This window comes from Poecilia reticulata, chromosome 2 (genome assembly GCF_904066995.2).
Source record: "Poecilia reticulata chromosome 2, P_reticulata-male-v2, whole genome shotgun sequence".
In the NCBI taxonomy this organism is placed as follows: Eukaryota; Metazoa; Chordata; class Actinopteri; order Cyprinodontiformes; family Poeciliidae; genus Poecilia; species Poecilia reticulata.
In genome coordinates, this window is record NC_088831.1 from 4,342,591 (window position 1) to 4,358,843 (window position 16,253).

The 16,253-nt window shown below is 39.0% G+C and overlaps 2 protein-coding genes across 3 annotated transcripts in view; both read left to right on the forward strand.

Annotated features, from left to right (window-relative positions):
- Positions 1–2,540, forward strand: part of LOC103473768 (nuclear receptor subfamily 4 group A member 2-like) — a 30,434-nt gene extending 27,894 nt beyond the window's left edge. For both annotated transcript variants that reach the window (XM_008424259.3, XM_008424249.3), the window contains one exon: positions 1,155–2,540. In XM_008424259.3, coding sequence (XP_008422481.2) covers positions 1,155–1,420 — 266 coding nt within the window. In that variant the 3' untranslated portion in view covers positions 1,421–2,540. The remainder of the gene's footprint in view (positions 1–1,154) is intronic.
- Positions 2,541–10,019: 7,479 nt separating this feature from the next.
- On the forward strand, positions 10,020–15,727 carry LOC103473792 (tubulin alpha chain-like). The gene is made up of 4 exons (XM_008424289.2): positions 10,020–10,178; positions 12,498–12,720; positions 13,734–13,882; positions 14,565–15,727. The coding sequence occupies exons 1-4, from the start codon at positions 10,176–10,178 to the stop codon at positions 15,537–15,539; spliced, it is 1,350 nt and encodes a 449-aa protein (XP_008422511.1). The 5' UTR covers positions 10,020–10,175; the 3' UTR covers positions 15,540–15,727.
- The last annotated feature ends 526 nt before the right edge of the window (positions 15,728–16,253 follow it).

The following is a 16,253-nucleotide window of genomic DNA, read 5'->3' on the forward strand; positions in this document are numbered from 1 at the left end:
AAGTTATCATCTTATCTTACAGATATATTGATTCAACATGTAATATAGAAGTACAAACATGTATGGGATTATTCCTTTAGGCAATGGTAGATAAACAATTCAGGAAAATGGTTGGTAAAGTCATTAAATTGTTGAAGGGTTTATCATTCACTGGAAACCCATCAACCTGAATCCTTCAGGTTGATGGGTTTTAGCAATAATGGGGTGTAAACTGGTTAAATAAATAACTAAAAGTAAACTTAAAACCATTTTGACTTAAAGGAAAAACTGATGTTTACGCAAACACTTTAAATCAGCTAAAAGAAATCCAATATTAAAATAGTAAAAGGGCAGAAAATTAACCTTCTATATGTAAAAAAACCCCCAAAAAAACATATTTAGGCTTAAAATATCAAAACATTTATCAATAAAATTACCACATTTCTCAGTGATGCATCCTATCGAGAATAACACTTGTCACGAACCCAAAGGAGAAATTACAATAAAATGAATGACATTTGACATTAATGCTTACTTCAGATAAATTAGAATGAAGATCAAAATGCTTAATGTGGGATGACATCAATAGTGAGCAGATATCAGTGATGTAACCAAGTTTAAGCTAATTTTTACTGTTTGAAAATGCCTAAATATGGCTAGTGCATGCATACATTTATTTAAAAATTTATCGAAATGTAGAGGCACATATAAGATGTGCGAAGATGTGAAGTTAAGAAGTTACTTAACAAATTAAATCATCCTTAGCGTAGTAAAAATATGGTTAGCTTAAACAAGATTTGGCTAACAAAAGTTAGCTAAAGGAGAAAATGTGAAAATAACCTGGCCTTTTCTTAGACACTTGTTTATAATAGCAACATAGAGGGTTGAGGAACTCAGGTTAAAGGATAAGGGCTTTCTAAGTCTTTAAAACAGTTTATTTTCGATGAACCATTACAATTGTTAGCTAAAATGAAATCAATGACGTAACCCACCTTGAGTTTACAAATACAGCTTTTTTAGGTGTCAAAAACCACTGAAAATTTGATCTAATGGGTAGAATTATATTCTTGTAGCATATGTTTCCAGAAAAAATACTTTAATATTTTCTCAGCAGTCTGCAAAATAATTACAGATCTCCTTGTGTTTATTGCTAATGCTAAATATAAAACACTCAGAGCGCCACGGGTTGAAGGAGTCAAAGCGGGTCGAGGAGCTGCAGAACAACGTGGTCAGGTGCTTAAAAGACAACGAAGCCGCCGGTCCAGACGGAGGCGGCCCGTACCGCTGGTCCAACCACCTGTCCAGACTTCTGGAGAAACTGCCAGAACTTCGCACTTTGTGCATCCAAGGCCTGCAGAGGATTTTCTACCTGAAGCTGGAGGACCTGGTGCCGCCGCCTGCTGTGATAGATAAGTTATTCCTGGACACGCTGCCATTTTAGAGACTTTTTTTTTTCTTTTCAAGTTGCTGGGTGAGTATTTGGGCCAAACAATTTGCACAAAGCTAATGAGTTTTGCCCGCAGGAAATTTGCAACTCTTTATACAGTAATTGTAAAGTGAGCACATCTACATGTGTGAACACATTTTCCTGTCTGTTCAGCTTGTATAAAATCATTTTGATACAAAACAAGCGCTTCTTTTTTCATGCTTCTATTTATTAGTGAATTGTTAAGTAATATTAGTTACAAATCGGTTCGCTGTATTTAGTCTGTCAGTCGTGTCCATGATTTAATAAAAGATCACATTATGTTTTTGTTTTTTTGATTGACCTACTTTTATTCAAACCTCAGTGTATTTTATTGAGATTTCACATGAATGGAGCATAAATGTAAAGTGGGAGATAAACAATAATGTTTTTTAAAATAACAAGCGTCATGCTGTAGGAAGTTTTAAATTTCTGATTTTTTTTTTTTTTTCATTTTTCACTGCAAAACCAGCCAGCTTGGCTAGAGTTTTTAAATCCCGCCACATATTCACATCTGGATTTACGCCTGGACTTTGATTAGGCCACCAGGTTCCGAGACTTTCTAAGCCTCTAACAAGTTTTGCTTCCAGCCCTTTATCTAACTCCATCCATCCTACATGTCCCAGCATGATGCTGCCACTACCACGATTAGCATTGTGGGCATATTCAGTGTAACGTTCAGTGTCAAATTTTCTGCCATATTGAACTTAACAGACAAAGTATAAAATAGACTTGCATGTCAAATTAAAATTTTGCAATCACAAAATACATACGGAGGCAATTTTCAGATAATATTTTTAAGTCGTCATTTTTGTAGGATGCATATAGGCATTTGCTCAGGGCTGTATTAGTAAGGGGATGCAAAAATATTAAGCAAAAAGAAATAATTACTCTGAACAAGTTTTCTGTTGCTTTACTATACGTGCAGTCAATACAGACTGCACATATAGTGCATATAGTACCCACACCATTGTTTTGTGTGGGTACTTTAAATTTACAGCATTTTAAATGATTTTCAGTTGACAGGAACAACTACTGTGCACAGAAATTAAAAGATTACACAAAAAGGAAAATCAAATCTATTTTTTAAAAATTATATATGTTTCTATATATAAAAAGAAAAAAGCCAAAGAGATATGAATAGCCACGTGCGTCCTCAAAGCATGGACGTTTCTTTACTCCAGAACGGGTTTTTAGAGCCGTCGGCTGGCTGACCTTTCTGCAGCCCCGTGGTCAGATGTGACATTAAAGACATCAGTTTCTGCTGCCGTCCTCAGAGATAAACTCCCCGAATTCGGCAACGAGACGAAAACCAACGCAGGCGAAACGAATCGTTTCATCTGTTGCTGATCTGTCGCTTGAAAAATCTGAAAACAAAAACCTAAAGAAATAAAAAATAGAAATACTCAAACATCAACCTAAACTTGTTGTGAAGCAGATCTGCAGATTAGAAATAATCTATCTCTGTTGTCTGCTCTGCCTGGGGAAAAAAAAAAAGTCTGATGCTCCTATGAAGGTTTTAAGAGATCAATATTCTATTCAATACCAGTTTGGTGTGTAGAGATGGAAATGAATCAATAACTTTACCTGGGATACGTCCAATTTATCCTGGTGATGATGGGGTGGATTTTAACATGGATGTTTAAAGACGTTTAGTCTGCAACAAAACACATGTATTCCTCTACAACGCCACAGATATACACCGATTCTCATAGGAGTGTGAAAGGCAGAGATGGAACTCCCGATTAGGGAACCTCTATACTTTTAGAGCTGTGCTCAAGTTTCTCAATGAAAGAACTCTTCAATTTCAGGAACTGAAAGAAGTTTTTGTCTCAGTGTTTCTTACAAACTGTGTTAAACCACGAAGTGAATGTTACCGCCAGGAGTTTCTTTCACTCAAAGTATCACTTACAATTATTTGCTTTAAAGACGGCAAAATGAAACACCTTGTTGGGGAAAGTACACGTAGTAGAAAGTATGGTTAAGGATTTCTATATTCTATTTGTTTCTTTTATTTTATGAAGTCACTTCTTGAATGTTAACATAATCCATTTATGACCTCCCTGTAATTACTGTAATTATATAAAAAAAAAGCTCATTTGCTTTAAAGAAATATCCGCCCTCCTGTATGGAGGTCTGAAACTGCCAAAAAAAAGGAACAAATGTAATACCAAATCTTGATTTTTAAAAAAAATATCCATGTTTTTTTTTAAACCTTATAATAATTAATTCCTATCTATGCTGAATTAAAAAATTATTCCACACAGTTTTTTGCAAGTCCACATTTAAGTACAGTGCATCTGGAAAATGTTTACAATATTTTATTCCAAATTGGACAAGATTAATCTCTTTGATCAAAATTTTACATACCCATACACCATTATGAGGATGTGGGAAAAAAACAAGAAATCATTTCTACATAAATATTCACAGCTTTGCTTAATACTTTAAGTGTGCCGAGCTTGTGGCATCATATTCAAAGAATTGAGGCTGAAATTGCTGTCAAAAGTGGATCAAAAAGCATTCAGTAAAGTCTGTGAATACTTGCGCAAATACAATTGAGCAGTCTTTGTTTTTAATGAATACTTTTGGGATTCACTGTGTATCAGGACTCTAAACCGCAAACCTGAAGTTTGTGGTTTGGTATCTTTGCCCCACAACAACACGCTACAGATTCAAAGTCCTGCTCGAGATCGTTAAACGGAGGAAATTGCGAGCGCTTGTTCTGGGGGATCTGGAAAGCCCTGGGGGTCGGCTGTGACCACACAGCAGCATCTCGTATTTGATCTCAAGTGGCCTGCCGTTTAGGTTTTCCCGCAGACTTTGATCTCTGCAGCCGTCCGGCTTCAAGACAGCTTAACCCTTATCGCTTTCAGGCCAGAGCCCACGAGCACCGGGGCCCACCGCTGAGGGATTTATAGGCAGGCTCCGTTTCCCCCCGGATATTTTCATCATGTAATCCATTGTAGATTATGACAGATTAGCTCATTGGACATTTCAGTCGTTGTTTATATGAAAGAAAAATGCCCATTAGGAGAATCTGCATGATGAGGAAACACAGGCATGATATGCTTTCAACATAATAATAGTGTAAAGGAGACAAATCCGTTGTTATCTTAGAAATCTGAAGAATGACAAATCCTCATCTATATATTTTAAAAAGACATTTACAGAATACAGACAATGTGTTCCCAGCCATGAACTCTTTGCCCTTTTGTCCTTATTTCACAAAAACTTCACCTAATTTGCTTGTTTCATCTTGAATTATGAGGGTTATAGATCTTCCTGAATGGGGTCGTATCTTCCTTATTGTAGGGGTTCACATTTGAAGAGTGGATTGATGACGGTGCTCAGGTAATGCAAAGAATTGTGCCCAGAGACCATTTTAATCCTCCGAAGACGTGCTTGACATTTAACACTTCAGCACCTGAATGTCCATATTTTTTTGCAGATTAAGACGGTTTCATTTCCCAAATGAGCCTCTTGACATGTTTTATCCAAAATGCAGAAGTCTTATCAATCTAAGAAAAAAAAAGAAGTATTTGTTCCATCACAGATTAAATGTTTCAGATCAAGCACATTTTTATATCAAAGATTATCAGAAAATGTGACTTTCAAACAGATGGCGAAAAATTTTTTACATTTTTGTATGTGAATAAATCCCGACCCACTCTTCTTTGCAGAATTGTTTTCAATCTGCCTCATTAGGGGGGTTTCCTTTAAGGTCAAAGTTCAATCTGATTTAACTAGACATCTTCAAAACCTTCATTTTGTCTTTTGAGCCATTCAGAGATGGACTTTTTGATTTACTTCCGATTGTCCCCATGTGTTAGAGTAGGGGTGTCCACACGCTTTGTCACTCGGGCCAAAATCGTCAAAGGACTAATGGGTAAGAAAATAAATGGTACTCAGATCAAGCTAATTTTCTCTTTCTTTTTTTCTTTGTAACCTTTCCCAAACTGGTAAATTTGGTGTTGGAGCACGATGTGCTGATTTTTAAAATCTTTTAACCTATTTCATGTTGTCACAGGTAATTCCACAGGTTAGGGCTGTAGAGCTAGCATCCCTTTAAATGTTATTACTTAAAATTAATCATGTTCGAACTATTTGTTTTAATTTGAAACAAAAGTCAGGTTGGTTTGGATAGTTTTCCATCTTAAGTAGAGAAATCAATTTTAAAACTATTTTTTGTGTCTATTCAGGTAATCACAGTTTTAAATTAATACTATGATTGTGACATGATTGTCACATGATTGTAAAAACAAACAAAAATTTAATATCCGTGTCACTGCATATGCTGTAATTTCTTCTGAATATTTCTATCATTCCCAAAGATCCACACAAAGATTTGTATTCAACTCGCACCTCTGTCATTTGCTCCGTATAATCCTACAAAGCCTTGTAAAAACATAAGCAAGAACAGAAATCCCTTAAACAGTTTCTTTGTTTTGGAAAAGCAATCAGTGGTCTCCTCTTATCGTCCACTTAGCAACTCTTTTTAAACCGACAGTAAATTAAATGGATTAGAGCGTCTTATTGTTTCTGTGTAGAAACCTTCAGGGAGTGCTTCATCTGAAATTAACATTCTGTTTTTATAGGACAGACACAAAATAAGGGAGACAAACCTGAACAAAGCATCAATTATTGACTATATCCCTTGAAAGGTGTTTAATGGAGTATCACAAACTAAGAGGAAGTTAAGGGATTAGCTTAGTACAGAATTTCGTCTCGTACTCAAATGTAGTTTACAAGTATCTTGGCAAGAGGTGGAAAGATGCATCTCACTAGCTGCATTTCTATTAACCATAAAATTACACACAATAAAATTTAATAAAAATATGCTTAATCAGAATATGTCAATTTTGAAAGAAAAAAAAATTCGGTAAAATGATTTCTGCGCTTGAATGAGGTTGGTTTTCCAGACATCAAAGCACTTCCTCACGTCACAGAAGTCACGTGATCAACAGCCGGATGTTACAACACGGACGAAAGACGAAGGCAATGGTTTGTGTTTGGGATTTTTTTGTTTTGTTTTTGCGGACAATGTCCAACTGGCTCCATAGCATCGCGCAGTTCATAAAAAGTTGTGTGTCATTCGAACATGTTGAATTCATAACTCTTCTGTAAAATGGCCGACTACAATTTTTCCTAAACGGCACACACGTCGCCGCTCTCAAGAAGTAGGCGGAGCTTGACGCCCCAACGCCTGAATGAAACGCCGACGTCTCTGGTGGCTCATAGATGGTGAGCGCTAGCAAGCACCATGGTTGAATTATGAATAAATCTCATGTAAATGTTTACATCCGTCACTGCCATGATTTTTATTGACTTATCGCGTGAACAAGTATATTCGCGTGTGATTGTAATTTAATGGAAACACCGCAATTTGAAAGCCCGTTTCCGCCACTCTAAAGACAATAAATGTTTATTTTTTTATTGGTTCTAGCAGTGGCTTTTATTTGATAGTTAATTGACAGGAAAGCGGGCAATGAGAGATGGGGAAAGACATGCAGCCAGGGGCGGATCTAGAAAAATATTTATGGGGTGGCAAGAGGGTGGCAGGAATTTTTTCAGGGGTGGCAGCATATGCCAGTTTAGCTTACACAGACCTAACATTGGACTTAATTTACTTGATTTACTTGTTGCAAAAATGTTTTAACTTGCATTTATGTAGCACTGAGGATTAAATATAATTTCTTAATATAGTATAGTTAATTATTTTTGTGTCTTTCATACACCTGCTAATTGATGTGTATTACTGAATTGGACAGCGCCTATTAGTCACTTTGTGATTCATTGAGTTATGTCCAGAAAACCATTTTATCCCAATGCAGGAGCAGAAATCTGTCACAAAAATATTCGTAGCGCCATCATTTATCAGATAAATCTATTAAATATGACTTAAAATAAAGAGGAGAAAACTGATGTTTGACAAATTCTCAGTGATACAAATCTATAAACAATTTTGTTTCTTTTAGTTCTGTCAAGATGCAAGAAGGATCAAATTGATCTTATATTGGTCAGTCGTTTTATTTTAAATATGCTGTAGGAGCTGTAGTTTGATGATTAGGTCAGTTTTTGTTGCTTGTTTAACTTTTAGGAATTGCAGCAGCTGCAGACAGTGCGCCACAATAAAGGTACAATAAAGCTGATGAACAGGTGAAGAACCAAACACCACTTCTGCCTTTTCTCGCTGTGTCCGCTTTACACGACCCGTTGCCGTGGCAACCGACAGACAACAGCTGAACGAGCAGATATTACCGATCAGGGGAATCAACACCAGAAAACAAATATTTCCCCCACAAAAAAGAAGCAAAAACACCAAAACATAACATTCAGTCTGCTACATTATGCCGTCAGGCTTGATGTCTATATTGTCATTATTAATAAGTTTTCGCCTGAGCACAGCGGTGGTTGATTAGCTGATTTAAACAGCTGCTCTACTGATGACGTGGTGGGCGGGTTGACCTGTTTTAGTGCCAACGGAACCAAAACACACCGAACTGCGCAGCACATGTTAAGGTTATCAAAGTCAATAGTTAGGGTAGCATAACTGACCCACTGCTCAATTGTTCAATGTTTTTTTTAAGTTAAAACTTTTTCCTCACCTAAAGCTCTTGTTATCTAATTCATAGGGTCGAATTAACCGCTAAATATTGCAGGAAGTCATTTCAACATGGCTCGTCTATTAACCCTTTAGTAACATCTTTACCAGCGTTGCACTGAGAAGTGGCTCCTATAATGAGCTCTACAGATGCACAGCTCCACCAGGTGTTTGCTAATTGCTGCTGGCTAGTCTGAAGGATCCGAGAAGGGGCGTCACGCTCAGCGATTTCTCAAACATGCTCAAAATAGTCAAAGCAACACTCCAGGTATTTGTTTTTTGATAGCATGACATGATGTAAAGATTTTAAAAAATTATATATATATATATATATATATATATATATATATATATATATATATATATATATATGTATATATATATATATAATGCTGAACCTTTAAATAAATTTGTTTATTAAAAATAGACTGAGTAAATATAATCCCCTGGAAACTTGGACTTCTAATTACGCTCAAACTCAAGAAAAGCTCCGATAAGAAAGACTTAGTCTACAGCCTGAGAGAGATTCAGGAGAAAAACAATCTGTGGACCTCCAGCATGCCATAAGAAAGACCTCTGCTATCTGCTGATCACAATCCATCTCTCTTCTCTCCTTAAAAAGATGATTGGTGGTATTTGAAGAGGAGCTAAAGGCTCAGGAGGACTCTGGAGGCCGGTTTGAGGATTATGACCACGTCGACCATCAGAGACGATGGCCTGGTGAGATGTCTGCCGTGAATTTCAGTCGGTTGTGATGGACAGGAAAAGTTCACAAAGACTTCACTTTCGCTGTGGCACCGAGTTTTGTAAATGCCAGCAGAAAATAGAGCACTTCTGCCGTTATAAACACGAAGATGTATGAAGCTTTCTCTTCTGAGTTGGACCTGGATGCTGTTTATAAACGACATTAAAAAAAATGGATTGAAAATCGGTGATAAATCAGCTTCCTGTAGTGTTACTGATCAGAACCCCCTTTAACGATTACAAGAAAAGCCTCAGAGATAGAAGATAGAGAAGAGAGATGAACTTCTCTTTTCTTTAATCCTGATTTTATTAGCTTTTCTCTTAAAGGGGATGTACAAAGGCTATGTGGTTAATTTTCCAGCTGTGTTCACGTTTCTTCCTCCCATTATAGAACTTGCTTATAAATTCATGTCGAACCTTTTTACTCATCCTTTCGAAAATTGGCGAAAATGCCAATTTCCAATGAAGTATGGGAATTTGGTTATGTGGCTTTGACATAAAATATATTTCAGGGGCCCGAACTATAACTTTTGGGTCGTAATTAATGCGCTTTAAACACAAGCAGTCAGGAGGCAGCCGCATGAAGAGCACGAGACACAAACGTAAATCATTAGGTCTCCATCTAGTGGTTGTAACGTGAATTACAGGACCAAAAAAAAACGGTCGATTTTATTATATTTGCATTTTAAAAGATTAGGTGTTCCCATGGCTCGTATTTAGCTATAAAGATTTATAGTTTTATATTACTTTGACTGCTTGAAAAAAATAGATCAATATAGTTAAGGCAGAGAGTAAAATAGCATTTCAGCATTACCTTGTGTAGTTTCTTATTTTTGGTTTTAATGTTTAAGATTTTTTTTTTCTGATCATGAAGCATGTTTGTTTGCATCTCTACTTACTAGGTTATGTGTTTATCTTTGCGAGTTCTTTAAAAAATAATTTCCTACTGGTATGTTTTTTAGAAAATATATACTTCGTAAAAACTGACGTAAAATCAGAATTAGGACCAACTTTCTATTTGCTAAATGCCAGACTAATGAGAGAGAATTTTATTCAGGCAATTTTTAAAACTTTCTTCATTGTGTGTTCAGAGTTTAGTTTTGTTAAACCTTTGACCACATAAAACCACATTTGACTTTAAAATGTGAACGTTTTTACTGCCCATTTTATTATGAAAAGCGACCAGGAAGATTTGAAGAGTGGAAGAAAGTTGCAGCTGTCGTCGGCTCCACCTCCTCCGCCCTCCTTCCTCTCCGGCTATATAAAGGTTTCACCATCCCACTCTGACAGGACTTCACTCACAGAGATCTCCTTAAGGTTGCACTGTGAGAACCAGCCTGTCTGAACTTCTCTTTCTCCCTCCCCTCAGAAAAGGACAAGAAAATGGTGAGTATTTCCTCATCGCCGATAAAGAAGTCTTATCTTCAAATCGACAAAAGGGGTCCGTGTTCAGTGCTTTTTTTTTTTTTTTATCGAAAGTTTGAAATGTGACTCATCATTTCCTGCTTTTACACTTCCTTCCCAAATTTAGCCTCTCGTCTGAGCTTCTCTGTTACCACGAAATGCAGCATTACAGGCAGTTCAGCAGGCTGCCAGCCTGCAAAGGTTAACTGTTTCCATATGTGGACTGCTTGTCGGCCCGGGAATGCTGCTGCTGCTGCTGTTTACACAACGTTGCTGAAAATCAGCTTGGTACACACAGCAGCTTTCCTCTCAATGAAATCCACAAAGCCGGACTTTGACTCTGTGGCATGAGGGCAAACCGTTCTAGTGTTTGGAGTTTACACAACGCTGTTTCTCTCTGGTCTCAACCAACAGGACCGTGGAGCTTCAACAACCTCATTTCGTGGCAAATGAAGCACAAACTTACTCTGATTCTTTGTATTATTAGTATTATTTTTATAGTTATGTTCTGTGGGAAACTCATCAATAACCCCCTGTAGCTCTTTTTCCCTTCCTGTGTTGCACAATGCCCCACTGTGTTTGCCCTCCATGTGTGACCTCGTTTCAGGCGGGACCAGATAGACGTAGCAGATGATTCCCCCCCTCCCCCCCCACTCTCCACTTCTCTTTGCTTAAAGGCTGATTCAGCGCAGCGTGTTGCAACAGGCAGCCACACCCACATCTCACTTAAATCTGCTCAGGAATCACCACATAATGATTTTTTTGAAAAAGGAAAAAAAAAAATTGGCACAGAAACTCTCTGTGACGCGCTGAGCTCACTGGAACATGTGATTAGAGGTTAGTGGGTTAAAGCGGAGCTCTGTGCGACACCGGACTCAAAATAGCTGGCTGCTATTGCCAAACTTAGCAGCTGAGAACCCCTCCCCTGTTTTAAAGGGGACCGGCGCTCAAAGCGTGTTTTTATTGTTTCTCGAACCGAAATGGGAAACGATTCCCATCAGCAAGGAGACATCGAAAATAATTTCACCTCATCGTGTCACTGTTTAGAACAGAGGCTAAAGACAGCAGCCGGAGTCATCGATTGTACACCTTTAACGCCGAGGTTTGGGACGCCTGAGCCGGGAGGTATGACTGGCATTTTGATTGCATTTCCACAAGTGGTCGGATCATCGAGGCGTTGATCTGCCTCAGAACAAACTTTCCTTTCAAACCCTTTTCAAACTGTTCTGCTCCACCCTCGTCCTCGCCCTCCCCACTGCTACACCTTTACAACCGGCTCGAAAAATACTTCAGCAGGGTGTGGAGGCACTTTGGTCCCTGCAGACATGATGATGATCTGGTGATTAGCGGCGTTTGTTTTGACTTTGGCGTCATATCCGTGCAGGTACGGCAGATACTAGAGGCCGTTGTTTGGAGACGTTTTCATAACACACACAAGCCGCAGTGTGTTTCATTTGGATGTGAACTATGCGGCAGATAGTGAACGCTGCATTTTCCCGTGAATAAAATGGTGTTGCAGTATAATTCTCTGGGATTTTTGTTGGAAATATCTAGGTTGGTTTTATTTTTGTGCTTAAATGCGTTGTCTTGGAAACATCATTCCTACATCAAAGAAAGAAAAATGGTGGCAGTATCATTCTGTGGAGTACTTCTGATATCTGTTTAAAGTTTTTTTGAGGTGGTGGTAGCATTTTTATATTATTTTTTACTCAAGATTACATTGAAACTATCATTGAATTTAGGTCTGGACTTTGACTAGGCTACTTTAAAATATGAATATCGTAGCTCTCGTTGTATATTTACAGTCCCTGTGCTGGTGGAAAGGAAAACTATGACCCAGTTTGACCTTCTTTTTTTCTGCATCATGAGTGTCCACACAGCATGCTGCTGCCACCACTATGCTTCACAGTGACTTAGTTTTCTGCCACATAGTTTGTATCATACGCGGTCTGAAAGGTTTGATTTCGATCTGCTCTTATCATAGCATGTTCTCGCATGCATTTTCAGACTTCCAAAAGAGATTCTTATAGCTGTCAGCGTCTTAAAAAAATCTTCAGTTGGTATAAATACTTTAGCAAAGAACTCGTTTGGCCACAGTGTAAACTCCACCCTGTTTTATGATTTTTTTTTTATGTTTGTTTGTTTGTTTTTTTAAGCACTCAATCGACAGTTTAATCGAGTTCAGACACGTTTGGCTGAAATCTAATTAAAAATTCAGCTTTTTGGCTTTTAGTTTGCACTAGAACCTGAAGCGCTCATCTGTTTATACTGGATTCTCCCCCCCCTGTTGTCTTCCCTCAGAGAGAGTGCATCTCCATCCATGTCGGCCAGGCCGGCGTCCAGATGGGCAACACGTGCTGGGAGCTGTACTGCCTGGAGCACGGCATCCAGCCCGACGGCCACATGCCCAGCAACAAGCCCACCGGCGGCTACGACGACTCCTTTACCACCTTCTTCAGCGAGACCGGCACAGGGAAGTACGTTCCCAGAGCCATCTTTGTGGACCTGGAGCCTACCGTCATCGGTGAGGACATTCACCGCCAGACAAGGCGTGTTTATAGCCCCAAATGTTCCCTTTTATTGTGACTGAAACCAGCTTTTCTGGTGAAGTATCCCAAAGTGTAAAGGAACAATTGTTTGTTATTGAGTGAAACAAAAGGTAGAGGGTGGAACCTTCAAGAAGCCGTTTTTTTTCTTTGGTGTCGGGGATTATTTTCAGAAATGCACCAGGACGTACACACGTCGGCCTGAACATTTCCCATCATTTAAAAGGGAAAAGCAACAAACACAGGAGATTTCTGAGTTTGAAAAGTCCAACATTTGAAAGAGAGTTTCCGGGGTAGAAAATGTTCCACTTTTGAAACTCAAAACGACCTTGAACAATGTTCTTTTTCCTCTTTGACTAGCACCTCCCACTTCAGCTTACATCGGCTCTAACCATCTTACCTTAAAATAACTTCACTCTAGGATGTTGTTTTGTTTTATCTTTATCCTTCTTTCTCTTCTACACTAATCTCACCTCTCTCCCTTTCTTTTTTTCTCTTTTTCTGTTTCTTTTCCAACAGACAAGAATTTAACAATTTCTAATAAAGATTTTTCTTCATAGTTGTCAACTGGAGCATTGTAGCAAAAACCATAATGCTCCACTTGTGAAGCGTTGTGACTCGGACAACAATTCTGACAGTATACTTAAAAAAAAAAAAGAAATAAAAAATGGCTCCACCTACTATCAATGTAATGTAACCATTACAAACAAAAAGCTTTAAAGCCATTTAAATGAGCTCAAACCCCAAAAAACTACCACACTCTCCTAATAATTTTGCATTAGCTCCACACATTTCACTTTAAACGGATTGAATTTATTTGCTTGCCCTGCATCTACTCATAACTCCTCACTTCTACTCCCCCACAGTGTACAACGTGCTAGTCATGTTTCAGTCACATGGTTAAAGAAGCATTTGAAACAGCATTGAAAGGCAGTTTAACACAGTACTAACCCTGTTTCTATGTTTTGTTTTTTTTTGTGTTTTTTTTCAGACGAGGTCCGAACCGGAACCTATCGCCAGCTGTTCCATCCCGAGCAGCTGATTTCAGGCAAGGAGGATGCTGCCAACAACTACGCCCGAGGCCACTACACCGTCGGGAAGGAGCACATAGATTCTGTCCTGGACAGAATCCGCAAACTGGTAAGGAGGATAAAAGCTAACGCAATTTATCAAAGGGTAAAAAAAAAACTAAACAAAAGATGGAGGTAGGTTAGCACACCAGCAATTTGAATTGACCTAAAAATGTAGATTTTGAAGTCAAAGACCAGACGTGACTTTTGATAGGCTAAGTCGTGAAAACCCTCAAATATAGGTAAATTAAGAACAATTCTAGAATGAGAAGTGGGCAAAAATTATTCCTTAGCTATTTTCATTGCTACTTGACAATGCTTGCTTGCCCCAAAGAGTTTGAGGCAAGCAATTCATTTTTCCACATTGAATCTTGTTGATTTGGATAACTTCGTAGGGAATTAAATTATCTGAAAATCTGCACTTGGCTTAGGCCCAGCTGCTGTACAACTTTAACTAGGACACTGCAATCTTTTAGCCTACTTCATGTTGTAAGACATTTTCTGCTTAATTTAGTTCTAGTAAAACCTTTAGTTTGACTTTTTTTGTAATGGTGTTACTACTTAGCAAGTTCTTCACAAAAAATGGGTTAATCTCAAGGTAGGAGGTATAAGAGTAGAAGTCACTTTTAAAGGGACTTTTCTATTCATTTTTCTAAATAAAGCACAACTTTTTTTTATTCTGATTAAAATTATGTTCATTTATAAACACATTTTCCAAGTCTTTCATTGTAACTTGTGACTTTCTTGTTCAGTCTGACCAGTGCACTGGACTCCAGGGGTTCCTGGTCTTCCACTCCTTCGGAGGAGGAACCGGCTCCGGCTTTACCTCTCTGCTCATGGAGCGGCTCTCAGTAGATTTTGGCAAGAAGTCCAAGCTGGAGTTTGCCATCTACCCAGCTCCTCAGGTCTCCACAGCTGTGGTTGAGCCCTACAACTCCATCCTGACCACCCACACCACTCTGGAGCACTCCGACTGCGCCTTCATGGTGGACAACGAGGCTATCTACGACATCTGTCGTAGGAACCTTGACATCGAACGCCCGTCATACACCAACTTGAATCGCCTCATCAGCCAGATTGTCTCCTCCATCACCGCCTCCCTGCGCTTTGATGGAGCGCTGAACGTAGATCTGACCGAGTTCCAGACCAACCTGGTGCCCTACCCTCGAATCCACTTCCCTTTGGCCACCTACGCCCCTGTCATCTCCGCAGAGAAAGCCTATCACGAGCAACTCACTGTGGCAGAGATAACCAATGCCTGCTTCGAACCAGCCAATCAGATGGTGAAATGTGATCCCCGTCATGGGAAGTACATGGCCTGCTGCCTTCTGTACCGTGGTGACGTCGTGCCGAAGGACGTCAACGTGGCCATCAGCAACATCAAAACCAAGCGCAGCATCCAGTTCGTGGACTGGTGCCCCACTGGCTTCAAAGTGGGCATTAATTACCAGCCTCCGACTGTGGTCCCGGGTGGCGACCTGGCCAAGGTGCAGAGAGCCGTGTGCATGCTCAGCAACACCACGGCCATCGCAGAGGCCTGGGCCCGACTCGACCACAAGTTCGACCTGATGTACGCCAAGAGGGCCTTCGTCCACTGGTACGTCGGTGAGGGGATGGAGGAGGGAGAGTTCTCAGAGGCCAGGGAGGACATGGCCGCCCTGGAGAAGGATTACGAAGAGGTCGGCATTGACTCCTACGAAGAGGATGAAGAGGGGGAAGAGTATTAAAATGAGATGCATTGGAGAATCCTCATCCATAGTCTGAACGAGGGCTGACCTGCCGTTATTGGTCGTTTGCAGACAATTGGTTAAACACTGTAAAATGGCAGTTTAAACGAGCTAAATCCCATGGTGTTGAGTTGTGTCAAAAATCCAAACAGAAAATGTATTTTCTAATAAAGCTGTTTACACCAACATCACATGTGTCAAGCATTTCTTGACTTTAAAAATAAAATGACTTAATTTATCTTTATAAGACTGAATACTATTTTTAAGAATGAGCAAACTATAATATGAGGATCTTATTAGTATAATGAGGAAAAATAATTGCGTAACAGCTCTCTGAATGAGAAGAGGGTACTTGGCCACAGGATGGCAGTATGCTATTACTATGAGAAGGCGATTGCAGTATGATGGAAAGATGTAAAATCTGCAAAATTAAAGACCAAACCGAATTAATTGATTACAAAGCATTACTGATGCCATCAAAATTCTACATAAGTATTAAACTGTGTAAATGTAATTTTCATTCCATATAATTTTAATAGTACTCATAAGAAATAACCAAATATTATGAACAGGTGAGAGTGTTTTTACAATTATACGCCTTAAAATGTGTCACATTTGTTGTGGCTCACCAAGTTGAAAAGTAATAATCAACAACGAGAATAAAGTTGATTAAATGTATAAAGTCTGTCTGCGACGTCGAACAGCCACATGCCC

What these genes read in the sequence shown, in the direction of transcription:
- LOC103473792 (XM_008424289.2), top strand. An exon ending in CCTGGAGCCTACCGTCATCG is followed by an intron (nt 12,721 to 13,733) that starts GTGAGGACATTC and finishes GTTTTTTTTCAG; the next exon opens with ACGAGGTCCGAACCGGAACC. An exon ending in TGGACAGAATCCGCAAACTG is followed by an intron (nt 13,883 to 14,564) that starts GTAAGGAGGATA and finishes TTTCTTGTTCAG; the next exon opens with TCTGACCAGTGCACTGGACT.